This window comes from Somniosus microcephalus, unplaced genomic scaffold (genome assembly GCF_052327205.1).
Source record: "Somniosus microcephalus isolate GS21.2 unplaced genomic scaffold, FLI_Smic_1.0 unresolved_chr7, whole genome shotgun sequence".
Classification (NCBI taxonomy): Eukaryota; Metazoa; Chordata; class Chondrichthyes; order Squaliformes; family Somniosidae; genus Somniosus; species Somniosus microcephalus.
The window spans coordinates 3938256-3966196 of NW_028225185.1; the positions used below are offsets into that span (position 1 = coordinate 3938256).

At 53.3% G+C, this 27941-nt stretch overlaps 1 protein-coding gene across 2 annotated transcripts in view; it reads right to left on the bottom strand.

Annotated features, from left to right (window-relative positions):
* Positions 1 to 27941, bottom strand: part of LOC147086404 (GON-4-like protein) — a 101404-nt gene that overhangs the window by 37221 nt on the left and 36242 nt on the right. For both annotated transcript variants that reach the window (XM_085978482.1, XM_085978481.1), the window contains exons 4-14: positions 26111 to 26304; positions 25494 to 25568; positions 22592 to 22642; positions 14455 to 14505; positions 13055 to 13150; positions 10396 to 10515; positions 7871 to 8068; positions 5078 to 5267; positions 3857 to 3949; positions 3016 to 3056; positions 802 to 902 (exon numbers count right to left, since the gene is read on the bottom strand). In XM_085978482.1, coding sequence (XP_085834608.1) covers positions 802 to 902; positions 3016 to 3056; positions 3857 to 3949; positions 5078 to 5267; positions 7871 to 8068; positions 10396 to 10515; positions 13055 to 13150; positions 14455 to 14505; positions 22592 to 22642; positions 25494 to 25568; positions 26111 to 26304 — 1210 coding nt within the window. The remainder of the gene's footprint in view (positions 1 to 801; positions 903 to 3015; positions 3057 to 3856; positions 3950 to 5077; positions 5268 to 7870; positions 8069 to 10395; positions 10516 to 13054; positions 13151 to 14454; positions 14506 to 22591; positions 22643 to 25493; positions 25569 to 26110; positions 26305 to 27941) is intronic.

A 27941-nucleotide genomic window follows, 5' to 3' on the forward strand; every position in this document is an offset into this window, starting at 1 on the left:
AAAATCTATCGATCTCAGCCTTGAATACACTCAACGACTGAGCCTCCACAGCCCTCTGGGGCAGAGAATTCCAAAGATTCACCGCCCTCTGAGTGAAGAAATTCCTCCTCATCTCAGTCCTCAATGGCCGACCCCTTATCCTGAGACTGTGCCCCCTGGTTCGAGACTCTCCAGCCTCTCAGAAGGCTTGACAGGGTCGATGCTAAGAATTCAATGAGATCACCTCATTCTTCTAAACTCCAGAGAGTATCAGCCCTCCCATCCCAGGAATCAGTCTGGTGAACCTTCGTTGCACCGCCTCCAAGGCAAGTACATCCGTAATGAAATGTCCCAGGGCGCTTCACAGGAGCGATTATCAAACCACATTTGACACCGAGCCACATAAGGAGATATATGGGCAGGTGACCAAAAGCTTGGTCAAAGAGGTCGGTTTTAAGGAACGTCATAAAGGAGGAGAGAGAGGCGGAGAGGTTTAGGGAGGGAATTCCAGAGCTCATTCAAATGCATTCACAAAGAAAATTCCTCTGCTCCCCCCGCCAAGCACATTTCCGGTGGCTTTACTCGGACCAGGCTCGGCTGTGATAGTCAGCCCTTGCTCACGACGGACATACAGACCAGGCTCATCCAGGGATAGTGGTCAGTTGAGCAAGGTACGGCAGCCAGCGTCCGTGGAACCTGCACCCCGGCAAAAGGGAGGGAAGCTGGAGGAAGAAGAAAGCTCTCGCGTGCAGACAAGGTGCGTCATATTGTGCAGGGGTCAGACAGCGTGGAGCGTTATTATGAGGAGCGCCTCTTTCTTACCGCAGTGCCTGAGGGGTATTAAACGTGTTGTGAAGCTGCTCCTGGACCTCATCCTCTCCTCCTTCCTCCTCTACGTCTGGGACACCCATCTCATCCTGAAACTACGGAGAGAGACAACAAGAATGTCAGAGTCCCCCCCGCAAAGGAGCCGCGTGGACAGTCCACATCCCAGAGTTCTGAAACTCGTATTACACTGCCAACTATTGGCCGGAACCTGCCACTACGTCGTTACAGGTGACTGTTTACATACAAGATTGCCATTCCAAATGTTTACATAGGCGGTCCCCATGTTGACACAGAAGCGTGATCAAACATCGTGACAGCATCATGTGCGTGCACACCAAAGATCTTTTCAGTCTTAATTATATTTACCGCTGCATTTCTGTCGAGTTTTCTCCCGTTGTAAATTCCTACATCCACAGTTACTGTGGTGACTGCCTATGTAAACGTGTCACGGGTTAATGACACCATCCGGCCAGTGGAGGTGCTGCAGTGCTGGCCGAATGGTGCAATGGCAGGGTGACAACTTTCCACTATAGGTATGGACACAGGAAGCATGCACACAACAAACTGTATTTATACAGCGCCTTTAACGTAGTTTAAGAAGTCCCAAGGCGCTTCACAGGAGCGTTATCAGACAGAATTTGACACCGAGCAAACATGAGATATTAGGACAGATGACCAAAAGCTGGGTCAAAGAGGTCGGTGTTGGAGAGCGTCTCAATACAGTTCTACAAGTGACCATATATTACATTAACAATCCTAGACTTGCTGGCAGGCTTTATTTAGTGCGAAGGGGTTGTAGTGGGTGAAGGTGCTCCCACGGCGCTGGTAGGCAGGGAGTTCCAGGATTTTACCCAGCGACGATGAAGGAAATATATGTCCCAGTTGGCATGGCATGTGTGACTTGGAGAGGAACTTGGAGGCCGTGCTAACGGAGCTGTTACCGACGGAAGTGTACAATTCATCCAACACTGAAGTGGAAAAGGATGAGGAATTGCGAGAGAGAACAGCTGTAGAGATGTGCCGGTGATTTTGGATGTGAAACAGGAAGAGAGAGCGTGAGACTAGCCCAAGAACTGAACGTCAGGCAGACCTGCTCACAGGCTTCACTGGACACGTACACAGATTAAGACAGTAACTCAATATCCTCGGGGCGGAGCACCCAATGATCCCCATCACCAGTAACTCTGTTTAACTATCACCCTGACTGCCCATTTCCACCTTCGTAATATCGCCCGTCTCTGCCATTACCTCAACTTATCTGCTGCTGAAACCCTCATCCCTGCCTTTATCACCTCTAGACTTGGCACTCCTGGCCGGCCTCCAACGTTCTACCCTCCGTAACCTTCAGCTCATCCAAAACTCAGCTGCCCGTGTCCTAACTCGCACCAAGTCCCATTCACCCATCATCCCTGTGCTCGCTGACATACATTGGCTCCCGGTTAAGCAACACCTCGATTTTAAAATTCTCATCCTTGTTTACAAATCCCTCCGTAGCCTCCTCGCCCCATCTTATCTCTGTAACCTCCTCCAGCCCTATTATCCCCCCTAGACCTCTGCGCTCCACCTATTCCGGCCTCTTGAACATCCCCCGATTTTAATCGCTCCACCGTTGGCGGCCGCGCCATCAGCTGCCTGGGCCCCCGAGCTCTGGAATTCCCTCCCTAAACCCCTCCGCTTCTCTTTCCTCCTTTAAGACGTTCCTTAAAACGACCTCTTCGACCAAGCTTTGCCTCAATATCTCTTTATAGGGCTCGGTGTCAAAATTTCCTTTGTTTTTTGGTAACACTCCCGTGAAGCGCCTTGGGACGTTTTATTATGTTAAAGGCGCTATATAAATAGAAGTTGTTGCTGAACATATCACTCTCTGCTTGGACTTAACAGCAGCCTCAGGGGTGAGTGCACAATGACTGACACAACCCCCGATACAGCCAACACCTTGCGTGGCACTTAATGATTTCCGCATCCAGCACATCAGAGTTCCTCCACCACCGCACGGACCATTCCGCTCCCCCGCCCCCCAACGCCCTCCCCTTGTGGCCTAGTGGGGGCAGCAATGTGGCAGAGCGGAGGCAATTCCAGGGGGCAGCTTGGCCAACGGGTCGGTCAGTGTCAGCGGGCGCCTCCAGAGGGCGATTGGGTCAAGGGAAGGAAACCAGAAGGGGAAGCTGAAGGAAGAAGAGAAATAAAAACTGATTTCAAAAAACTTACCGTCTCGAACAGCTCCTCCATCAGCTCGTTCACCTCCTTTTCTGGGGAGAGAGACAGACAGAAGATGAACAATACAGTCTCCCCCTTCCCAGTGCCCGTACAAACCTGCAGCGTCCCACCGATCATCTAGTTCAAAGTAAAGAAACTCAACCCCTGAGGTGAATCTAAGGGTAAGGGGTAAACCATTTAGGACAGAGATGAGGAGGAATTTCTTCACCCAGAGAGTGGTGAACCTGTGGAATTCTCTACCACAGAGGGTGATGGAGGCCAATTCATTAAATGTATTCAAGAAGGAGTTGGATATATTTCTTAAGGCTAAAAGGATCAAGGGATATGGGGAGAAGGCAGGGACAGGGTACTGAATTTGGATGATCAGCCATGATCTCATTGAATGGCGGAGCAGGCTTGAGGGGCCGAATGGCCTACGCCTGCTCCTATCTTCTATGTTTCTATGTATCTGCCCACGGTTATGCAGGAAACATTTGCAGGGCTTTGGGGACAGAGCAGGGGCAGGGGGGGAGAATGGGACTAATTGGAGAGCTCTTTCAAAGAGCCGGCACAGGCACGATGGGCCGAATGGCCTCCCTCTGTGCTGTGTGATTCCATGATAATTGCAAACATCTATCGCGCGGAGTGAAGAGGTTCCCCCTCTTGAACCCATCCCAACTTTATCACTCCGAATGTTTATTTCAAGATTCTTCTTCACCCACCCACCCCCCCCCACTCCCGCCCCTTGAAAACTCGTCGGGGCAACGGGTCCGCCCTTTGCAGGGAAAGGCCAGCACGGTATCTGCGGAAACGGGAATGCTCGCCGACCCACGAGGGATCGGGTTCTACGTACTGGTGATCCGCACGGCTCGGTCATTCCGAAAGTCCTCCATGTCCGGCTCGTCGAGGTCTTCCAGGAAATTGTACTCGGGATCATCCTCATCGTCTGGGTGGCGGGGGGGGGGAGAAAGCAAAGAATTAGAAATTTATCAATATGCAGATTACATCCTCCCGCTCTCCGCATCAACCTTTTCTGATTATATATTCCTACAACTGCGTTCACAGCGTCTCAGTTTAACGTCTCATCCGAAAGACAGCACCTCCGACGGTGCGGCACTCCATCAGTACTGCCCCTCCGACAGTGCAGCGCTCCCTCAGTACTGCCCCTCCGACAGTGCGGCGCTCCCTCAGTACTGCCTCTCCGACAGTGCGGCGCTCCCTAAGTACTGCCCCTCCAACAGTGCGGCGCTCCCTCAGTACTGCCCCTCCGACAGTGCGGCGCTCCCTCAGTACCGCCCCTCCGACAGCGCGGCGCTCCCTCAGTACTGCCCCTCCGACAGCGCGGCGCTCCCTCAGTACCACCCCTCCGACACTGCGGTGCTCCCTCAGTACCGCCCCTCCGACAGTGCGGCGCTCCCTCAGTACTGACCCTCCGACAGTGCGGCGCTCCCTCAGTACCGTCCCTCCGACAGTGCGGCGCTCCCTCAGTACCGCCCCTCCGACAGTGCGGCGCTCCCTCAGTACCGTCCCTCCAACAGTGCGGCGCTCCCTCAGTACTGCCCCTCCAACAGTGCGGCGCTCCCTCAGTACTGCCCCTCCGACAGTGCGGCGCTCCCTCAGTACTGCCCCTCCGACAGTGCGGCGCTCCCTCAGTACTGCCCCTCCGACAGTGCGGCGCTCCCTCAGTACTGCCCCTCCGACAGTGCGGCGCTCCCTCAGTACTGTACTCGGGAGTGTCAGCCTGGACTATGTCTCTAGAGTGGGGTTCGAACCCACGACCTTCTGACTCGGAGACGAGACTGCTACCCACGGAACTGGTTAAGTGATCAGGCTGGTTACAGACTGCAGCCATGCTGTCTTTTGGGAAAACCCGAGCTCTGTTGAGACCTCATCCTAGAGGGGGAAAAAATCTGACTCGGGGGGGGGGGGGGGGAGGGGGGGGAAAAGAGGAAAACCTATCCAAGGAAGCCAGAAAATAAATAAAACAGGAAAATAAGTCGTCCCTCTTGCTTCCGGCCCCCCCACCCCCCCACATTCCCCTGTCGGTCAAGAGCTCCCTCGCCCACTGACTCACCTTCGTAGTCCAGGTCATTCATCACGGCCTTCATCCAACTCTGCCAGTACACATCGTCCTGCGTGCCCTGGTCGTACATATCCGCCGTGATGTCAGGCGCTTTCAGCTCGGCCTCCAGCAGCCCCAGCGGCACGTTGTTGAGCGGCCACTTCGATCGGGTGCGGTACGCAATCAAACGGTCATCGAGGGTCTGGCAACAGAGCGAGCGAGACGGCCGTCAGTCCTGTCCTCTTCAAAAAGAAGATGGTCTGTCTCCCCGCCCACCCACCCACCCACCCCGTCTCCTGAAGACTCCCGGCTCAGACACAGTTCACACAGGCACCAGGACCCCATCCCACCCCCGAACCGCTGCCCGTTCTCCCGGAGCCAGCCCAGGCAGAGTTTGCCCGCGCTCTCGCCCACCCTCCGCACCAGCATTTCTCCAGCCCCTTTCACCGCCTCAGGATGTCCCAAAGCGCTTTACAGCCAATGAAGTACTTTTTGAAGTGTGGTCACTGTTGTAATGTGGGAAACGCGGCAGCCAATTTGTGCACAGCAAGCTCCCACAAACAGCAATGTGATAAATGACCAGATCATCTGTCTTAACGACGTTGCTCGAGGGATAAATATTGAGCCCAGGACACCGGGGATAACTCCCCCCCCCCCCCCCCCACCCCTGCTCTTCTTTGCAATAGTGGCCTTGGGATCTTTTACATCCACTTGAGAGGGTAGACAGAGTTAACGTTTCAGGTCGATGACCCTTCGTCAGAATGGTAATCAAAGACCCGCCGAGATCTCTGTTCTGACGAAGGGTCATCGACCTGAAACCTTAACTCTGTCTGCCCTTTCCAGCATCCGCAGCATTTTGCTTTTGTAATAGGAGCAGTCGTTGGCTGTACGGCCCCTCGAGCCTGCTCCGCCATTCAGTCAGAACATGGCTGATCTTCCACCTCAAGTTCACTTGCCCACCCCAATCCCCAAATCCCTGGATTCCCCTAGAGTCCAAAAGTCTCTCGATCTCAGCCTCAAATACACTCAACGACTGAGCCTCCACAGCCCTCTGGGGCAGAGAATTCCAAAGATTCTCTCCTCCTTTTGGTCACCTGTTCTAATATCGCCTTATGTGGCTCGGTGTCGAATTTTGTCTGATTATCGCTCCTGTGAAGTGCCTTGGGATGTTTCACTGGGTTAAAGGCATCGGATAAATACAAGTGGTTGTTGCTGTTAAACATGGAAGATAGGAGCAGGAGTCGGCCATTCGGCCCCTCGAGCCTGCTCCGCCATTTAATGAGATCATGGCTGATCATCCAAATTCAGTACCCTGTCCCTGCCTTCTCCCCATATCCCTTGATCCCTTTAGCCTTAAGAAATATATCCAACTCCTTCTTGAATATATTTAATGAACTGGCCTCCACCGCCCTCTGTGGTAGAGAATTCCACAGGTTCACCACTCTCTGGGTGAAGAAATTCCTCCTCATCTCAGTCCTAAATGGCTTACCCCTTATCCTTAGACTGTGACCCCTGGTTCTGGACTCCCCCGCCATCGGGAACATCCTTCCTGCATCTAGTCCGTCTAGTCCTGTTAGAATTTTATAAGTTTCAATGAGATCCCCTCTCATTCTTCTAATCTCCAGCGAGTATAAGCCCAATCGACCCAATCTCTCCTCATACGTCATTCCTGCCATCCCAGGTATCAGTCTGGTGAATCTTCGCTGCACTCCCTCCATGGCAAGAACATCCTTCCTCAGATAAGGCGACCAAAACTGCACTCAATACTCAAGGTGTGGTCTCACCAAGGCCCTGTACAACTGCAGCAAGACATCCTTGTTCCTGTACTCGAATCCTCTCGCTATGAAGGCCAACCTGGGGGTTACCATTGATCAGAAACTGAACTGGACCAGCCATATAAATACTGTGGCTACAAGAGCAGGCCAGAGGCTGGGAATTCTGCGGCGAGTGTCTCACCTCCTGACTCCCCAAAGCCTTTCCACCATCTACAAAGCGCAAGTCAGGAGTGTGATGGAACACTCTCCACTTGCCTGGATGAGTGCAGCTCCAACAACACTCAAGAAGCTCGACACCATTCAGGATAAAGCAGCCCGCTTGATTGGCACCCCATCCACCACCTTCAACATTCACTCCCTCCACCACCGACGCACCGTGGCTGCAGTGTGTACCATCTACAAGATGCACTGCAGCAACTCGCCAAGTCTTCTTCGGCAGCACCTCCCAAACCCGCGACCTCTTCCACCTAGAAGGACAAGGGCAGCAGACGCATGGGAACATCACCACCTACAAGTTCCCCTCCAAGCCACACACCATCCTGACTTGGACCTGTATCGCCGTTCCTTCACAGTCGCTGGGCCAAAATCCTGGAACTCCCTTCCTAACAGCATTGTGGGTGTACCTACACCATATGGACTGCAGCGGTTCAAGAAGGCGGCTCACCACCATCTTCTCAAGGGCAATTAGGGATGGGCACTAAATGCAGGCCTAGCCAGCGACGCCCACATCCCATCAATGAATTTTAAAAAAACATACCATTTGCCTTCTTAACCGCCTGCTGCACCTGCATGCTTACCTTCAGCGACTGGTGCACAAGGACACCCAGGTCTTGTTGCACTTCCCCTTCTCCCAATCTATTGCCATTCAGATAATAATCTGCTCAGAGGAGATTTGATAGAGGTGTTCAAAATCATGAAGGGCTTCGATAGAGTAACTAAAGAGAAACAGATTCCAATGGCTATTGGGTCGATAACCAGAGGACACAGATTTAAGGCGATTCCCTCTGTGAGCAGGAAGAAGTCGGCATACCTGGTAGGAGTCCATGCAGACCTCGTTCGAAGCCAGCTCCTCGTCCACGGCGTGAAGCTTTTCCATGAAGCTGCTGTCCTTGTTCGGTTTGCTTTTCGTTTTGGGCGGGAGTGGCGGCGGCCCCATGGGAACCACTTCCACGCTCAGGTGCCTCACGGGCAGGCTGGTCCCCTTCACCACCTCGGTCGCACACGGCAGCTGAAAATACAGAGCGACGGAGAGTAAAATATCACGGAATAGCACAGCACAGGAGGAGGCCATTCGGCCCATCGTGTCTGCGCCGGCCATCGAGCCATGTCTATTCTAATCCCATTTTCCAGCACTTGGTCCGTAGCCTTGTATGCTGTGGCGTTTCAAGTGCTCATCTAAATGCTTCTTGAATGTTGTGAGGGTTCCTGCCTCTACCACCCTTTCAGGCAGTGAGTTCCAGATTCCAACCACCCTTTGGGTGAAAAAGTTTTTCCTCAAATCCCCTCTAAACCTCCTGCCCCTTACCTTGAAACTATGCCCCCTGGTTATTGACCCCTCTACTAAGGGGAAAAGTTCCTTTCTATCTACGCCCCTCATAATGTTGTACACCTCGATCAGGTCCCCCCCCTCAGCCTTCTCTGCTTGAAGGAAAACAACCCCAGCCTGTCCAGTCTCTCTTCATAGCTGAAGCACTCCAGACCGCGCCGGCTCTCTCGAAGAGCAATCCCGTCAGTCTCACTCCCCCCCCCTGGCTCTTTCCCCATATCCCTGCAATTTTTTCTCCTTCAAGTATTTATCCAATTCCCTTTTGAAGGCTACTATTGAATCTGCATCCACCGCCCTATCAGGCAGCACGTTCCAAATCCTAACCCCCTCATTGTGCAAAGAAGTTTTTATGTGGTTCTTTTGCCAAGCACCTTAAATCTGTGTCCTCTGGTTATCGACCCATTAGCCATTGGAATCGGTTTCTCTGTATTTACTCTATCGGAGCCCTTCATGATTTTGAACACCTCTATCAAATCTCCTCTTAGCCTTCTCTGCTCCAAGGAGAGCAACCCCAGCTTCTCCAGTCTATCCACGTAATTGCAATCTCTCACCCCTGGAGCCACTCTCATAACACATGAAAAATCTTATTCTGCACTCGCTGTCGAAATTTTCCCATATAAATTCTCATGTCCATCTTGTAACGGCAACTGCCAGTGGTGACATTGCAGCACCGCCACTGGCCGGAAGGTGTAATTACAGCGTGACAAGTTTACATCGGAATTTTCCATTACAGTGGGGAGAGAGGGATTTATAAAAAACGGCAGAATGTATTGACTTTAAAATGGGGTCATAAGAATTAGGAGCAGGAGTCGGCCATTCGGCCCCTCGAGCCTGCTCCGCCATTCAATAAGATCATGGCTGATCTTCTACCTCAATTCCACTTTCCCGCCCAATATCCGCATCCCTTGATTCCCCTAGAGTCCAAAAATGTTGTGGGTCGATTTAGCCCAACGACCTCCCGCCCTCTAACTCCACGTCACCTGAAGACTGACAGGAAATCGCCGCGAGTTAGAAATCACGTCTAGACAGACACTTCCTGTTGTCACGGTTTTTGGTCACGCTTCTATGTCAACAATTAACACTGAGATCGTTTAAGTAAATATTTAGAATGGAAATCCTGTTTGTAAACAGTCACGTGTAACGCTGTAGTTGCAGGTTCCGGCTACTAGGTTGCGCCGAGGAACAACTTTCTTAAGTCTCTCTGCTGCCACATTCTATATAAAAAAATGCTCACCCTCATCAAACGGCCAAGAAAGTGGAAGCAGATTCTCCAACTTAGCAGCATCCAGGACAAAGCAGCCTGCTTGATTGGCATCTACAAGATGCACTGCAGCTACTCGCCAAGGCTTCTTCCATAGCACCTCCCAAACCCGCGACCTCTTCCACCTAGAAGGACAAGGGCAGCAGGCGCATGGGAACACCGCCACCTCCAAGTCACACACCATTATACGATTATATCGCCGATCCTTCATCGTCGCTGGGTCAAAATCCTGAAACTCCCTCCCTAACAGCACTGAGGGAGCACCTTCACCACACGGACTGCAGCAGTTCAAGGCGGCGGCTCACCACCACCTCAAGGGCAATAAATGTCGGCCTTGCTAGCAACACCCACATCCCAAAAATTATTTTTTAAAAGCAGAGAAACAAGAAATTACAGTAGAGACGTAGAGAAGATGTTTCCACTCGTGGGCGAGACCAGAACTAGGGGCCAGAAATAGAAGAGAGTCACTAATAAATCCAATGGGGAATTCAGGAGAAACTTCTTTACCCAGAGAGTGGCGAGAATGTGGAACTCGCTACCACAGGGAGTGGTTGAGGCGAATAGTATCGATGCATTTAAGGGGAAGCTGGATAAACACAGGAGGGAGAAAGGAATAGAAGGATCTGCTGATAGGGCGAGATGTAGACGGGAGGGAGGAGGCTCGTGTGGAGCATGAACCAGTTGAACCGAACGGCCTGTTTCTGTGCTGTACATTCTATGTAAATACTTTGTAAATTAACCCACTCACTTCAACAGGCGCACTGTCCTCATCGGTCTCCAACACCTCGGACACCTCCTGCCTGGACTTCGGTCTGCGCCCTCCTGCGGGAGAGGAAGTGGCGCTCTCTGCGTCGCTCTCCAGGAGGCTCTGCGGAAAAATGGGGAGACTGGATTTTTTAGGGAGGTTGCGAATCAACGGGGCCAGGACGCACGCCGGTAGCGTGCAGGAGCAGCCAGGAGTCGGAGCGGCAGCTCCCGCCGGTCACTGCAAACCCGGCCAGTCCAGCCACTCTACCCTGCGCGGCCCCTTTCCGCCCCCTTCTCTTCTGGGAAGGGAGAAAGAGAGCGCCTGCTGGTGGTAAATTCCTCAAGTACAACAACGGGAGGGGCGGGGGACCAATAAATCAGCAGCTCCCCTGGTCACAAAACATTCCTCTGAATAAAACTACCAATACAAAGGGAAAGACTGAACGCTGGAAATCTGATGGAGGGTGAACATTAATCCGTTTCCCTCTCTTTCAGATGCTGACCGACCGGCATGCTGAGCATTTCCAACAGGTTCTATACTTATCTCCTCGCTTATTAAGCGTGATTGTTTCAAATACTGCGTTATTACAGAGTTTTGGAATCTCCCACTCCCATCAAATTTACCAATTTCATCGTTCCTTTTCCACTCACTTTCCACCAGGCTACAGCTCCAGTCTCCCTCCGGTACCTCACCCAAGTGAGCAGACTATACGCCCATGGGGAGCATCACAGTTGAGCCTTATTTTAATCCCATTCCACCCCCCCCCCACCTCCCAGATATCCACAGCCAGCGGGGGTAACTGGATAGTGAGCAGGAGCAGGTACCGTGGCTGATTTTAACCCCCTCCCATACCATAGGAGGTGCCAAGATCAACTCCAGCATCCCTTAACGGCCCTCGCTGAGGTGGGCTGAATCTGCACAGGCCAGAGGTAGAAGCAGGGAGGTTAGCGGTCTGTGTGGTTCAGAGAAAGAGACTTCCTCCATCTGTCGAACGCGCCAGAGATGTTAACACCACCGGCTCATCGAACCTATACTCTCTGGAGTTTAGAAGAATGGGAGGTGATCTCATTGAAACATATCAGATTCTGAGGGGGATTGACAGGGTAGATGCTGAGAGGCTGTTTCCCCCTGGCTGGAGAGTCTAGAACCAGGGGTCACAGTCTCAGGATAAGGGGTCGGCCATTGAGGACTGAGATGAGGAGGAATTTCTTCACTGAGGGTGGTGAATCTTTGGAATTCTCTGCCCCAGAGGGCTGTGGAGGCTCAGTCGTTGAGTATATTCAAAGCTGAGATCGATAGATTTTTTGGACTCTCGGGTAATCGATGGATATGGGGATCGGGCGGGAAAGTGGAGTTGAGGTCCAACATCAGCCATGATCTCATTGAATGGCGGAGCAGGCTCGAGGGGCCGAATGGCCGACTCCTGCTCCTAATTCTAATGTTCTTAGACCTAGTTCCAGTTCTGTTTTGTGTGGTGTTAGTTGGGAACGGTGGTTATTTGATTAGCTGCTGTTTGTGGGAGCTTGCTGTGCACAAACTGGCTGTCACGTTTCCTACATTACAACAGTGACCACACTTCAAAAAGTACTTCACTGGCTGTAAAGCGCTTTGGGACGTCCTGAGTTTGTGAAAGGCGCTGGAGAAATGCGAGTCTTTGTGTTCACAGGATAAGGGGTCGGCCATTGAGGACTGAGATGAGGAATTTCTTCACTCAGAGGGCGGTGAATCTTTGGAATTCTCTGCCCCAGAGGGCTGTGGACGCTCAGTCGTTGAGTATATTCAGGGCTGAGAGCGATAGATTTTTGGACTCTAGGGGAATCAAGGGATATGGAGATCTGGTGGGAAAGTGGAGTTGAGGTCGATGATCAGCCATGATCTTATTGAATGGCGGAGCAGGCTCGAGGGGACGAATCGCCGACTCCCGGTCCTGTTTCTTATGAACCACTGGTTTACTGGGGCCAAGTGGTGTCGACAGCAGCTAGAAGGGAGGCTTTCCCTCCAGCCCACCCACCCCGCGCTCCCCAGCTCAAAATTCCATGCATCCGATCCTGCAGGAAATCTCAACTCCCGGTGAGCACTCGCCAAACCTCTGCTCAGCCCCTCACACCGAAGACTTGACCAAGGGCACAGCGGGGTGGGGAGGGGGGTGGGTGGATGATCGGTACGCAAGCACGTCCTACCACCTCAGAAATCGACGGGCTCGGAAGAGGCCACGAACCAATAAACCAAAGGGGGGGGGGGGCCCAGCAAGTGGAGGGCAGCTCCCTTCTCGGGTGCAGTGGGGCGCCCTTCCCACGGAGGGGAGGGAAGGGAATGGCGTTTGCTCCGTGTGGTGTTATCGCTTGGGCGATTTCGTGTGAAAGTCCTTTGCCTGCTACTTTAATATAAGCGCCCACCTGCTCCCTATGAATGAGCTCAGATCCACTGTAAAATAGCAGTGAGGTTTCACATTTAAGGCATTCGTTACTAACACTGCGCAGCGTACACACTGAACGTAAAAGTGGGCGAGAGAGAAGGGGGGGTGGGGATTCAAATTAGTTCTAACGGAAACACAAGCAGACACACCCTCGCTGTGAGTTAGCAATACCAGGGGCGAAAACACACACAATTCGAGCTTTCCTCTTTCGCACTCATCGCGAGGTGTAACAGGAGCAACTACCTCTTCCGCAGTCTCGTCTTCCTCCTCCTCCTCCGGCCTGTATTCTTCGTCAGACGAGTCTTCCTCCTCCAGCGGGATGTCAATAAACTGGGGAGCCTGCAACACACATGCAACAGTGAGCAGTTCTGTATCCCTCATTCAGGAACGGAGACACGATCTCCATTACTCAAAAACGGACTTGATCCCAATCCCTCAGGAACTGAGACTCGATCCCAATCCCTCAGGAACTGAGATTCGATCCCCATTACTCAGGAACTGAGACTTAATCCCAATCCCTCATTAACTAAGACTCAATCCCTATCCCTCAGGAACTGAGACACGATCCCAATCCCTCAGGAACTGAGATTCGATCCCTATCCCTCAGGAACTGAGACACGATCCCAATCCCTCAGGAACTGAGACACGATCCCAATCCCTCAGGAACTGAGACACGATCCCAATCCCTCAGGAACTGAGACACGATCCCTATCCCTCAGGAACTGAGACACGATCCCAATCCCTCAGGAACTGAGATTCGATCCCAATCCCTCAGAAATTGAGACTCGATCCCAATCCTCAGGAACTGAGGCTCAATCCCCATCCCTCAGGAACTGAGACACGATCCCAATCCTCAGGAACTGAGACACGATCCCAATCCCTCAGGAACTGAGACTCATAGAATCATAGAAGTTTACGACACAGTTACGAAGCAGTTCCTCCTTATTTACTCTATCCATAATCCTTCATGATTTTGAACGCCTCTATCAAATCTCCTCTTAGCCTTCTCTGCTCTAAGAACAATCCCAGCTTCTCCAGTCTCTCCACATAATCATATAAATTCACGGCACAGAAGGAGGCCATTCGGCCCATCGTGTCTGCGCCGGCCGACAAAAAGCGATCCCAGCCTAATCCCACTTTCCAGCTCTCGGTCCGTAGCCCTGTAGGTTACGGCGCTTCAAGCGCACATCCAAGTACTTTTTAAATGTGATGAGGGTTTCTGCCTCGACCACCCTTTCAGGCAGTGAGTTCCAGACCCCCACCACCCTCTGGGTGAAAAAAGTTCTCCTCAACTCCCCTCTAATCCTCCGACCAATTACTTTCAATCTCTGCCCCCTGGTTATTGACCTCTCTGCTCAGGGAAATAGGTCCCTCCTATCCACTCTATCGAGGCCCCTCATAATTTTATACACCTCAATTAAATCTCCCCTCAGCCTCCTCTGTTCCAAAGGAAACAACCCCAGCCGATCCAATCTTTCCCCGATCCCTATCCCTCACTCAGGAACTGGAGGGGTCGCATCCCTACCTCTCCAGCCTGTGACTCTCTCCCATGTTTAAGTTAGCCTACACCCAGGGAGCAGGTCGATAGGCTGCCTCCCTCAACGCGAGTCACAATGCTACAATAAACGTCACGTCTCACAAACCTTGGATTCTTTGCTCTTCTTAATCGGTGATATATTCCACGTTGGAGGAACCTGCGGAAGGAGGAAGTCAAACCTGTCATATAGGAGAGCAGTTATAGATTTATATTCTCCTATTTGTTCTTTTACACTCCCCGCCTCCCCTCTCCTTAAGGTACCGGCTCTCACTGTGTCCAGTTCCACAGGTGCCGAGCACCCCACCCCACCCCACATACCCTCCCACAAGTACGCCTTCGTCCAGCGCGAGCCCAGACAGCGAGCGTCAGCGGGTTAGTCGACTGTGTGGGCGCCGCAGACGAATCGGGCCCTCGCCCAATGAGCGCTCACGTCCGCCTCCAGCAGGAGCGACAGGACATCCGTCGGCAACGTTTTCTATTTCCACCCCCGCCCCCCCACCATGGACATCCGATACATTTTTGACGGTTTTACAATGGTGAGGAGCAAGCAACTGTGGAGGAGCAGAGAGATGTAGGAGGTGCGAGTACAGAAATCACTAAAAACTAGTGTAAAAAAATATTTTAAAAGGTCTGGTGGAACATCGGGCTTTATCTCAAGGGCTGGAATACAAAGGGGAGGCAGTGATGCAGTTGTACCGAGCTCTGGTCAGAGCCCATCTGGAGTAACTGTGTTCAGTTCTGGGCCACGCACCTCGGGAAGGAGATCTTGTCCTCGGAGGGGGAGCAGCGCAGATTCACCAGAATGATACCCGGGGGCTGAAAGGGTTAAATCACGAGGACAGGTCGCACAGACTGGGCTTGTATTCCCTCGAGTTTAGAAGATTAAGGGGTGATCTAATCGAGGTGTTTAAGATGATTAAAGGGTTCGATCGGGTAGATCGAGAGAGAAACTATTTCCTCTGGTTGGGGGGGGGGGGGGGGGGGGGGGAGGGGCGTCACCTTAAAATTAGAGCCAGGCCGTTCAGGGGTGATGTCAGGAAGCACTTCTTCACGCTCTCCGGGTAAAGAAGTTTCTCCTGAATTCCCTATTGGATTTATTAGTGACGATCTTATATTGATGGTCCCTAGTTTTGATCTACATCTACGTCGACCCTATCGAACCCTTTCATAATTTTTAAAGACCTCGATCAGGTCACCCATCAGTCTTCTCTTTTCCAGAGAAAAGAGCTCCAGCCCGTTCACCCTTTCCTGAAAGGTGCAACCTCTCGGTTCTGGTATCATTCCAGAAAATCTTTTTCTGCACATTCTCCAGTGCCTCCTTATCCTTTTTATAATGTGGAAACCAGAACTGCGCACAGTGCTCCATGTGTGGAAACCAGAACTGCGCACAGTGCTCCATGTGTGGAAACCAGAACTGCGCACAGTGCTCCATGTGTGGAAACCAGAACTGCGCACAGTGCTCCATGTGTGGTATAACCAAGGTACATGGGGACCAGAACTGTGCACAGTGCTCCATGTGTGGTATAACCAAGGTACATGGGGACCAGAACTGTGCACAGTGCTCCAAGTGTGGTCTAACCAAGGTATATGGAGACCAGAACTGTGCACAGTGCTCCAAGTGTGGTCTAATCAAGGTATATGGAGACCAGAACTGTGCACAGTGCTCCAAGTGGGGTATAACCAAGGTACATGGGGACCAGAACTGTGCACAGTGCTCCATGTGTGGTATAACCAAGGTACATGGGGACCAGAACTGTGCACAGTGCTCCAAGTGTGGTCTAACCAAGGTATATGGAGACCAGAACTGTGCACAGTGCTCCAAGTGTGGTCTAACCAAGGTATATGGAGACCAGAACTGTGCACAGTGCTCCAAGTGTGGTCTAACCAAGGTATATGGAGACCAGAACTGTGCACAGTGCTCCAAGTGTGGTCTAACCAAGGTATATGGAGACCAGAACTGTGCACAGTGCTCCAAGTGTGGTCTAACCAAGGTCTATGGAGACCAGAACTGCGCACAGTGCTCCAAGTGTGGTCTAACCAAGGTATATGGAGACCAGAGCTGTGCACAGTGCTCCAAGTGTGTCTAACCAAGGTATATGGAGACCAGAAATAACAGAAAATGCTGGAAATACTCAGCAGGCCAGGCAGCATCCGTGGAGAGAGAAACAGAGTTAACGTTTCAGGTCTGGGACCCTTCATCAGAACTGGAAAAAGCTGGAGATGTAACAGATATTAAGCAGGTGCAGAGACGGGGGGCGGGGGGGGCGTTAGGAGGGGAGGAAGGAATTGAAAGAACATCCTGTACTTTTGTAAGAGGCAGGAAAGATAAAATGTTGCAAATGGGAATGGCAGAAATCATACTGCATGAGAAATGGGGGCAGGGATAATTATCTGAAATTGTTGAACTCGATGTTGAGTCCAGCAGGCTGTAAAGTGCCCAATCGAAAGATGAGGTGCTGTTCCTCGAGCTTACGTTGAGCTTCATTGGAACAATGTAATAGGCCGAGGACAGAGAGATCAGAGTGGGAGTGAAGCGGTGAATTAAAGTGACAGGCGACCGGAAGCTCGGGGTCCCCCTTACAGACTGAACGGAGGTGTTCCACAAAGCGGTCGCCCAATCTGCGTTTGGTCTCCCCAATGTAGAGGAGACCGCATCGTGAGCAGCGAATACAGTAAACTAGATTGCGAGAAGTACAAGTAAATCGCTGTTTCACCTGGAAGGGGTGTTTGGGGCCCTGGACAGTGGGAAGGGGGGAGGTAAAAGGGCAGGTGTTGCATCTCCTGCGCTTGCACGGGAAGGTGCCAGGTGAAGGAGAAGGGCTGTTGGGGGTGACTGAGGAGTGGACCAGGGTGTCTCAGAGGGAGCGGTCCCTTCGGAATGCTGAAAGGGGAGGGGAGGGGAAGATGTGTTTGGTGGTGGGATCACGTTGGAGGTGGCGGAAATGGCGGAGGATGATCCGTTGAATGTGGAGGCTGGTGGGGTGAAAGGTGAGGACAAGGGAAACCCTATCGTGGTTCCGGGAGGGAGGGGCAGGGGTGAGGGCAGAGGTGCGGGAGATAGAACGGACACGGTCAAGGGCCGTGTCAACCACGGTAGAGGGGAATCCTCGGTTGGGGAAAAAGGAAGACATGTCGGAAGCACTAGTATGGAAGGTGGCATCGTCAGAACAGACACGGCGGAGACGGAGAAACTGGGAGAATGGAATAGAGTCCTTACAGGAGGTGGGGTGGGAGGAAGTGTAGTCCAGGTAGCTGTGGGAGTCAGTGGGCTTGTAGTGGATGTTTGTCGAAAGCCGATCGCCAGAAATGGAGACGGAGAAGTCAAGGAAGGGAAGGGAAGAGTTGGAGATGGACCATGTGAAGGTGAGGGAAGGGTGGAAATTGGAAGTAAAGTGAATGAACTTATCTAGTTCAGGGCGAGAGCAGGAAACAGCACCAATACAGTCATCGATGTACCGGAAAAAGAGGTTCTCTCCGATCCAACCCTTTCCTCTGATCCCATCCCTTCTTCCAATCTCACCCCCTGCCGTGTTTTCACTATCCCCTCTGACCTTCCCCTCTCTGACCCCGAACGATCAGTCCTCAGCAAAGGCCTGAGCTTCATCCCCTTACGCCCCCGTCTGAATGAATTTTGAGCTCGACACGATGCTGAGCTCTTCTGCCGTCGCCTTCGTCTCCGTGCCCACTTCTCTGGCCAGGAGTCTTCCCCCCCGCACGGCTGATCCTTTCTCCCGCTTTCAGAATTCCCGTTCTACCTGGACCACTCCCTCTGGCCTCTTACGCTCTCTAGATCTTTTCATTGCTAACTGCCGACGTGACATCGGCCGTCTCCATTTCTCTGCTCCCCTCACTCACTCCAACCAAACTCCCTCTGAACTTGCAGCACTCCGTTCCCTCCGATCCAACCCTAACATTATCATTAAACCTGCTGATAAGGGTGGTGCTGTTGTTGTTTGGCGAACCGACCTCTACCGTGCGGAAGCTGAACGCCAGCTCTCCAACTCCTCCTCCTACCTCCGCCTGGACCATGACCCCACTAGCAAACATCAAGCAATTGTTTCCAAGTGTGTCACTGGCCTCATCTCCTCTGGAGATCTTCCCTCCATGGCCGCCAACCTCATAGTCCCCCAACCCCGCACAGCCCGCTTCTACCTCCTTCCCAAGATCCACAAACAAGACTGCCCTGGTAGACCCATCGTGTCAGCCTGTTCTTGCCCCACGGAACTTATCTCTTCCTATCTCGACTATTTTTTTCTCCCCTTGTCCAGTCTCTTCCCACCTACATTCGCGACTCGTCCGACGCCCTCCGTCACTTTAACAGTTTCCAGTTTCCTGGCCCCAACCGTCTCCTTTTCACTATGGACGTCCAATCCCTCTACACCTCCATCCCCCACCAGGACGGCCTTCGGGCGCTCCGTTTTTTCCTTGAACAGAGGCCCAACCAGTCCCCATCCACCACCACCCTCCTCCGCCTGGCTGAACTTGTTCTCACATTGAACAACTTCTCCTTTGTCTCCACTCACTTCCTCCAAATTAAAGGTGTTGCTATGGGAACCCGCATGGGCCCTAGCTATGCCTACCTGTTCATGGGATATGTGGAACATTCTTTGTTCCAGTCCTTCCCTCACCTTCACATGGTCCATCTCCGACTCTTCCCTTCCCTTCCTTGACTTCTCCGTCTCCATCTCTGGGGATAGGTTATTGATAAACTTTCACTACAAGCCCACCGACTCCCACAGCTACCTGGACTACACTTCCTCCCACCCCACCTCCTGTAAGGACTCTATTCCATTCTCCCAGTTTCTCCGTCTCCGCCGTGTCTGTTCTGACGATGCCACCTTCCATACTAGTGCTTCCGACATGTCTTCCTTATTCCTCAACCGAGGATTCCCCTCTACTGTGGTTGACACAGCCCTTGACCGTGTCCGTTCTATTTCCCGCACTTCTGCTCTCACCCCTGCCCCTCCCTCCCGGAACCACAATAGGGTTCCCCTTGTCCTCACCTTTCACCCCACTAGCCTCCACATTCAACGAATCATCCTCCGCCATTTCCGCCACCTCCAACGTGATCCCACCACCAAACACATCTTCCCCTCACCTCCCCTTTCAGCATTCCGAAGGGACCGCTCCCTCCGCGACACCCTGGTCCAGTCCTCAATCACCCCCAACAGCCCTTCTCCTTCACCTGGCACCTTCCCGTGCAAGCGCAGGAGATGCAACACATGCCCTTTTACCTCCTCCCTTCCCACTGACCAGGGCCCCAAACACTCCTTCCAGGTGAAACAGCGATTTACTTGTACTTCTCGCAATCTAGTTTACTGTATTCGCTGCTCACGATGTGGTCTCCTCTACATTGGGGAAACCAAACGCAGATTGGGCGACCGCTTTGTGGAACACCTCCGTTCAGTCCGTAAGGGTGACCCCGAGCTTCCGGTCGCCTGTCACTTTAATTCACCGCTTCACTCCCACTCTGATCTCTCTGTCCTCGGCCTATTACATTGTTCTAATGAAGCTCAACGTAAGCTCGAGGAACAGCACCTCATCTTTCGATTGGGCACTTTGCAGCCTGCCGGACTCAACATCGAGTTCAACAATTTCAGATAATTATCCCTGCCCCCATTTCTCATGCAGTATGATTTCTGCCATTCCCATTTGCAACATTTTATCTTTCCTGCCTCTTACAAAAGTACAGGATGTTCTTTCAATTCCTTCCTCTCATCCTAACCACCCGCCCCCCGTCTCTGCACCTGCTTAATAGTTGTTACACCTCCAGCTTTTTCCAGTTCTGATGAAGGGTCCCAGACCTGAAACGTTAACTCTGTTTCTCTCTCCATGGATGCTGCCTGGCCTGCTGAGTATTTCCAGCATTTTCTGTTGTTATTTCAGATTTCCAGCAGTATTTTGCTATTATATATGGAGACCAGGACTGTGCACAGTGCTCCGAGTGCGGTCTAACCAAGGTATATGGAGATCAGAACTGTGCACAGTGCTCCAAGTGCGGTCTAACCAAGGTATATGGAGACCAGAACTGTGCACAGTGCTCCAAGTGTGGTCTAACCAAGGTATATGGAGACCAGAACTGTGCACAGTGCTCCAAGTGTGGTCTAACCAAGGTATATGGAGACCAGAACTGTGCACAGTGCTCCAAGTGCGGTCTAACCAAGGTATATGGAGACCAGAACGGTGCACAGTGCTCCAAGTGTGGTCTAATCAAGGTATATGGAGGCCAGAACTGTGCGCAGTGCTCCAAGTGTGGACTAACCAAGGTATATGGAGACCAGAACTGTGCACAGTGCTCCAAGTGCGGTCTAACCAAGGTATATGGAGACCAGAACCATGCACAGTGCTCCAAGTGTGGACTAACCAAGGTATATGGAGACCAGAACTGTGCACGGTGCTCCAAGTGTGTCTAACCAAGGTATATGGAGACCAGAACTGTGCACAGTGCTCCAAGTGTGGTCTAACCAAGGTATATGGAGACCAGAACTGTGCACAGTGCTCCAAGTGTGTCTAACCAAGGTATATGGAGATCAGAACGGTGCACAGTGCTCCAAGTGCGGTCTAACCAAGGTATATGGAGACCAGAACTGTGCACAGTGCTCCAAGTGTGTCTAACCAAGGTATATGGAGACCAGAACTGTGCACAGTGCTCCAAGTGTGGTCTAACCAAGGTATATGGAGACCAGAACTGTGCACAGTGCTCCAAGTGTGGTCTAACCAAGGTATATGGAGACCAGAACCATGCACAGTGCTCCAAGTGTGGACTAACCAAGGTATATGGAGACCAGAACTGTGCACGGTGCTCCAAGTGTGTCTAACCAAGGTATATGGAGACCAGAACTGTGCACAGTGCTCCAAGTGTGGTCTAACCAAGGTATATGGAGACCAGAACTGTGCACAGTGCTCCAAGTGTGTCTAACCAAGGTATATGGAGATCAGAACGGTGCACAGTGCTCCAAGTGCGGTCTAACCAAGGTATATGGAGACCAGAACTGTGCACAGTGCTCCAAGTGTGTCTAACCAAGGTATATGGAGACCAGAACTGTGCACAGTGCTCCAAGTGTGGTCTAACCAAGGTATATGGAGACCAGAACTGTGCACAGTGCTCCAAGTGCAGTCTAACCAAGGTATACGGAGACCAGAACTGTGCACAGTGCTCCAAGTGTGTCTAACCAAGGTATATGGAGACCAGAACTGTGCACAGTGCTCCAAGTGTGGTCTAACCAAGGTATATGGAGACCAGGACTGTGCACAGTGCTCCAAGTGCAGTCTAACCAAGGTATATGGAGACCAGAACGGTGCACAGTGCTCCAAGTGCGGTCTAACCAAGGTATATGGAGACCAAAACTGCGCACAGTGCTCCAAGTGTGGTCTAACCAAGGTATATGGAGACCAGAACTGTGCGCAGTGCTCCAAGTGCGGTCTAACCAAGGTATATGGAGACCAGAACGGTGCACAGTGCTCCAAGTGTGGTCTAACCAAAGTATATGGAGATCAGAACGGTGCACAGTGCTCCAAGTGTGGTCTAACCAAGGTATATGGAGACCAGGACTGTGCACAGTGCTCCAAGTGTGGTCTAACCAAGGTATATGGAGACCAGAACGGTGCACAGTGCTCCAAGTGTGGTCTAACCAAGGTATATGGAGACCAGAACTGTGCACAGTGCTCCAAGTGTGGTCTAACCAAGGTATATGGAGACCAGAACTGTGCACAGTGCTCCAAGTGTGGTCTAACCAAGGTATATGGAGACCAGAACTGTGCACAGTGCTCCAAGTGTGGTCTAACCAAGGTATATGGAGATCAGAACGGTGCACAGTGCTCCAAGTGCGGTCTAACCAAGGTATATGGAGACCAGAACAGTGCACACTGCTCCAAGTGTGGTCTAACCAAGGTATATGGAGACCAGAACGGTGCACACTGCTCCAAGTGCGGTCTAACCAAGGTTCGAAATTTAACATAACTTTTCAATTCTATCCCTCTAGAAATGAACCTCCGTGCTTGGTTTGCTTTTTTTAAATGGCCTCATTAACCAGCGTCGCTACTTTTAGTGATTTGTCTATCTGTACCCCCAGATCCCTCTGATCCTCTACCCCATTTAGACACTTGTTTTCCAAGGAGTACGTGGGCTCCTTATTCTTCCAACCAAAATGTACCACCTCACACTTATTGATACTGAAGGATTGACGAGAGAGAGAGAGGGAGGGAGGGAGAGGCAAAGCTAACAGCATGAACAAACAACTCACCACTCCTTTCTCAACAACCTCCTTGAGTTTTGAGCGAGTCATCTTGGGCTCCTGAAAGAAAAAACGCAGATTAAAAACCACACAGACAAGAATGAAGATCCCAGGCCCGGTTACAAATCACGTCGTCAACACCCCTCCCAGGTCACTGACTGTATCTCTCCTGATGTTAATACAGCTCCATCACTCTGCTGATCTCAGTCTCTCTCGGCGAGCCTGGCGACCATCTCAGTTTAAACAGTACAGTAATCCCTTCCCGACTGCGGGGGATACGTCCCTGAAAACCCTCGTGGCTGGCAAATATAAGACCTTATGGGAAAAATGGAGTTCGGGGGAACGCGGCCAGAACCAGGGGTCACAGTCTAAGGATAAGGGGTAAACCATTTAGGACTGAGATGAGGAGGAATTTCTTCACCCAGAGAGTGGTGAACCTGTGGAATTCTCTACCACACAAGGCAGTTGAGGCCAATTCATTAAATATATTCAAGAAGGAGTTAGATATTTTTCTTGAGGCTAAAGGGATCAAGGGATATGGGGAGAAGGCAGGGACAGGGTACTGAATTTGGATGATCAGCCATGATCTCATTAAATGGCGGAGCAGGCGCGAGGGGCCGAATGGCCTACTCCTGCTCCTATCTTCTATCTATGTGTTAAAGAATTCGCGACAGATGGTTGATTCATTTTTTTCTGAATATCTTTCTGGACCTGCTTGTACGGTCTCATTAAATCCTATCTCAGGTTAGTGTACATTCCTTGCCCTTTTCGCTATCGATTCACTGAGATTACGCTTAGGGGCCATGATTAAGGGCTAAACAGAACAATGCTGTAAGTAAAGGCAAAATGGGTAGCAACCAGACGACGTACACCGACGTACACACACACACACGCGCACGCACACGCGCACGCACACGCACACGCGCACACACGCGCACACACACACGCGCACGCGCACACACACGCGCACACGCGCACACACGCGCACACGCTCACACACGCTCACACGCACACACACGCACACGCACGCACGCACGCGCGCACGCGCGCACGCGCACACACGCACGCACACGCACGCACACGCGCGCACACGCACGCACACACGCGCACACGCACGCACGCACACACGCACACGCACACGCGCACACGCGCGCACACGCGCACACACGCACGCACACGCGCGCACACGCGCACACGCGCACACACGCTCACACGCGCGCACACGCACGCACACGCACGCACACGCACACGCACGCACGCACACGCGCACGCGCACGCGCACGCACGCGCACGCGCACACGCACACGCACGCACGCACTCACGCACTCACGCACGCACGCGCACGCACACGCGCACGCACGCACGCACACGCACACGCACGCGCACGCGCACACGCGCGCACACGCGCACACACGCTCGCACACGCGCGCACACGCGCGCACACGCACGCACACGCACGCACACGCACGCACACGCACGCACACGCACACACACGCACACACGCACGCGCACGCGCGCACGCGCGCACGCGCGCACACGCGCACACGCGCACACGCGCACACGCGCACACACACACACGCGCACGCGCACGCACACGCGCACACACGCGCACGCACACGCGCACACACGCGCACGCGCACGCGCACACGCGCACGCACACACGCACGCACACGCGCACGCACGCGCACGCACGCGCACGCACACACGCGCGCACACACACGCGCACGCACGCGCACACACGCGCACGCACACACGCGCACGCACGCACACACGCACACGCGCACACGCACACGCGCACACGCACACGCACGCACGCACACGCGCACACACACGCGCACACACACGCGCACACACACGCGCACACACACGCGCACACACACGCGCACACACACGCGCACACACACGCGCACACACACGCGCACACACACGCGCACACACGCGCGCACACACGCGCGCACACACGCGCGCACACACGCGCGCACACACGCGCGCACACACGCGCGCACACACGCACGCACACACGCACACACACACGCACACACACGCACACACACACGCACACACACGCACACACGCACACACGCACACACGCACACACGCACACACGCACGCACACGCACACGCACACGCACACACGCGCAGGCACACACGCGCAGGCACACACGCGCAGGCACACGCACGCGCACATGCACACGCGCACACACGCACGCACACGCACACGCACACGCGCAGGCACACACACACGCACACACACCACACGCGCACACACGCACACACACGCGCACACACGCGCACACACGCACGCACACGCGCACGCACACGCGCAGGCACACGCGCAGGCACACGCGCAGGCACACACGCGCACGCACACACGCGCACGCACACACACGCGCACACGCACGCGCACACGCACGCGCACGCACACACACACGCACGCACACACACACGCACACACACGCACACACACACGCACACACACACGCACACACACACGCACACACACACGCACACACACACGCACACACACACGCACACACACACGCACACACACACGCACACACACACGCACACACACACACAGACACGCACACAGACACGCACGCACGCGCACACACAGTACTTCCCCGGGTGGAGCGAGACCACGCCTGGATGCAAATATGCTCAAAAGAGAGGCGCGGATGAATGGAGTCTCGTGTTTGGAAGCGCGACCCGTGAAATGTGAAAATTAAAAACCGCGTATACGCAAAATTTGTCGCAGAGAGGAAACCGTGTATACTTGAAATCCGCGTATGGGGCAGGATTCCTGTAACGTTAGTGAAGTCCTCCGAGAGAGAGCGGCCGCCTCAGCGACTTGCGGTTAGAGCCCCTACAGGGGAAAGGCACGCCCAGTCAACCACGCCGAGACACTCACAAACACGTGTTGCTGCTCGGTGTCATAGATCGCTGCTTTCATCATCGCCACCACATGCTCGTTCGTGATCACCTCCTGCAAGAGACGACGGGAAAGATGGCATCATTAACAGACTCCTTTCCTCAACCCCCTCCCCCCACAGCGCCGACTCTGGCTGGGGTACAGTTCCGCAGGCACCGGCCTCCTCCGACACCTCACCCACCGGTGCTTCCTAGCGTGAGCCCGTCTATCTCTGCCACCTCCTGCAGCCCCACGACCCTCCCAGATCTCCGCACTCCTCCAATTCTGGCATCTTGCACATCCCCCGATTTCCATCGCTCCACCATTGGCGGCCGTGCCTTCAGCCGCCTGGGCCCCGAGCTCTGGCATCCCCTCCCTAAACCTCTCCGCCTCTCTCTCTCTCCTCTTTCAAGACGCTCCTTAAAACCGACCACTTTGACCCAGCTTTTGGGTCACCTGCCCCAACAGCTCCTTATGTGACTCGGTGTCAAATTTTGTCCGCTTTGCGCTCCTGTGAAGCGCCTTGGGACGTTTTACCCGGTTCAAGGCGCTGTATTAATGAGAGTTGTTGTTGGCAGGGTGTTTGACCAGAGAGAGCGGCCACTGCCAGTACTCACGTGTAGAATGTTGCGCACATTGATGGCCGTCAGGTTATGGTGCTTCGCTCCATCCTCCAGCGCCCGCTCGAAATTGTCGTCCAGCTGGATGTCGCATTCCGGCCGGGCTTCCTCCGCACTCTTGCCTTCTTTCACCTTCTTCTCCCGCTTCAGCGCTTTCTTCCTCTTCTTCTTTGTCTCACTCTCTCCCTCCTCTGCAATGCAGCACAGCAAAGAACATTTAAAAATTGGTTCAGGAGCCTTGGGTTTCACATATTCTTATGGAGCCGGCGGGAATAAGAATTAGGATCAGGAGTCGGCCATTCGGCCCCTCGAGCCTGCTCCGCCATTCAGTAAGATCAAGGCTGATCTTCGACCTCAACTCCACTTTCCCGCCCGATCCCCATATCCCTCGATTCCCCGAGAGTCCAAAAATCTCTCGATCTCAGCCTTGAATAGACTCAACGACTGAGCCTCCACAGCCCTCTGGGGCAGAGAATTCCAAAGATTCACCGCCCTCTGAGTGAAGAAATTCCTCCTCATCTCAGTCCTCAATGGCCGACCCCTTATCCTGAGACTGGGACCCCTGGTTCGAGACTCTCCAGCCAGGGGGAAACAGCCTCTCAGCATCTACCCTGTCAATCCCTCTGTATTAAAACGGTCCTGCAGGTCTTTGGGAGCATTGACAGCAGGCGTCACAGAGTGGGAGGGCGGGGTGGGGGGGAAAGTGTGTCAGTATTTACAGGGGGTCCCCGGGAGTGTCAGTATTTACAGGGGGTCCTCGGGAGTGTGTCAGTATTTACAGGGGGTCCGCGGGAGTGTGTCAGTATTTACAGGGGGTCCCCGGGAGTGTGTCAGTATTTACAGGGGGTCCCCGGGAGTGTGTCAGTATTTACAGGGGTCCCCGGGAGTGTGTCAGTACTTACAGGGGGTCCCCGGGAGTGGGTCAGTATTTACAGGGGGTCCCCGGGAGTGTGTCAGTATTTACAGGGTGTCCCCGAGAGTGTGTCAGTATTTACAGGGGGTCCCCAGGAGTGTGTCAGTATTTACAGGGGGATCCCCGGGAGTGTGTCAGTATTTACAGGGGGTCCCCGGGAGTGTGTCAGTATTTACAGGGGGTCCCCGGGAGTGAGTCAGTATTTACAGGGGGTCCCCGGGAGTGGGTCAGTATTTACAGGGGGTCCCCGGGAGTGTGTCAGTATTTACAGTGAGTCCCCGGGAGTGGGTCAGTATTTACAGGGGGTCTCCGGGAGTGGGTCAGTATTTACAGGGGGTCCCCGGGAGTGTGTCAGTAGTTACAGGGTGTCCCCGGGCGTGTGTCAGTATTTACAGGGGGTCCCCGGGAGTGTGTCAGTATTTACATGGGGTCCCCAGGAGTGTGTCAGTATTTGCAGGAGGTCCCCGGGAGTGTGTCAGTATTTACAGGGGGTCTCCGGGAGTGTGTCAGTATTTACAGGGGTTCCCCGGGAGTGGGTCAGTATTTACAGGGGGTCCCAGGGAGTGTGTCAGTATTTACAGGGGTTCCCCGGGAGTGGGTCAGTATTTACAGAGATCCCCGGGAGTGTGTCAGTATTTACAGGGGGTCCCCGGGAGTGGGTCAGTATTTACAGGGGGTCCCAGGGAGTGGGTCAGTATTTACAGGGGGTCCCCGGGAGTGTGTCAGTATTGACAGGGGGTCCCCGGGAGTGTGTCAGTATTAACAGGGGGTCCCCGGGAGTGTGTCAGTATTTACAGGGGGTCCCCGGGAGTGGGTCAGTATTTACAGGGGGTCCCCGGGAGTGTGTCAGTATTTACAGGGAGTCCCCGGGAGTGTGTCAGTATTTACAAGGGGTCCCCGGGAGTGTGTCAGTAT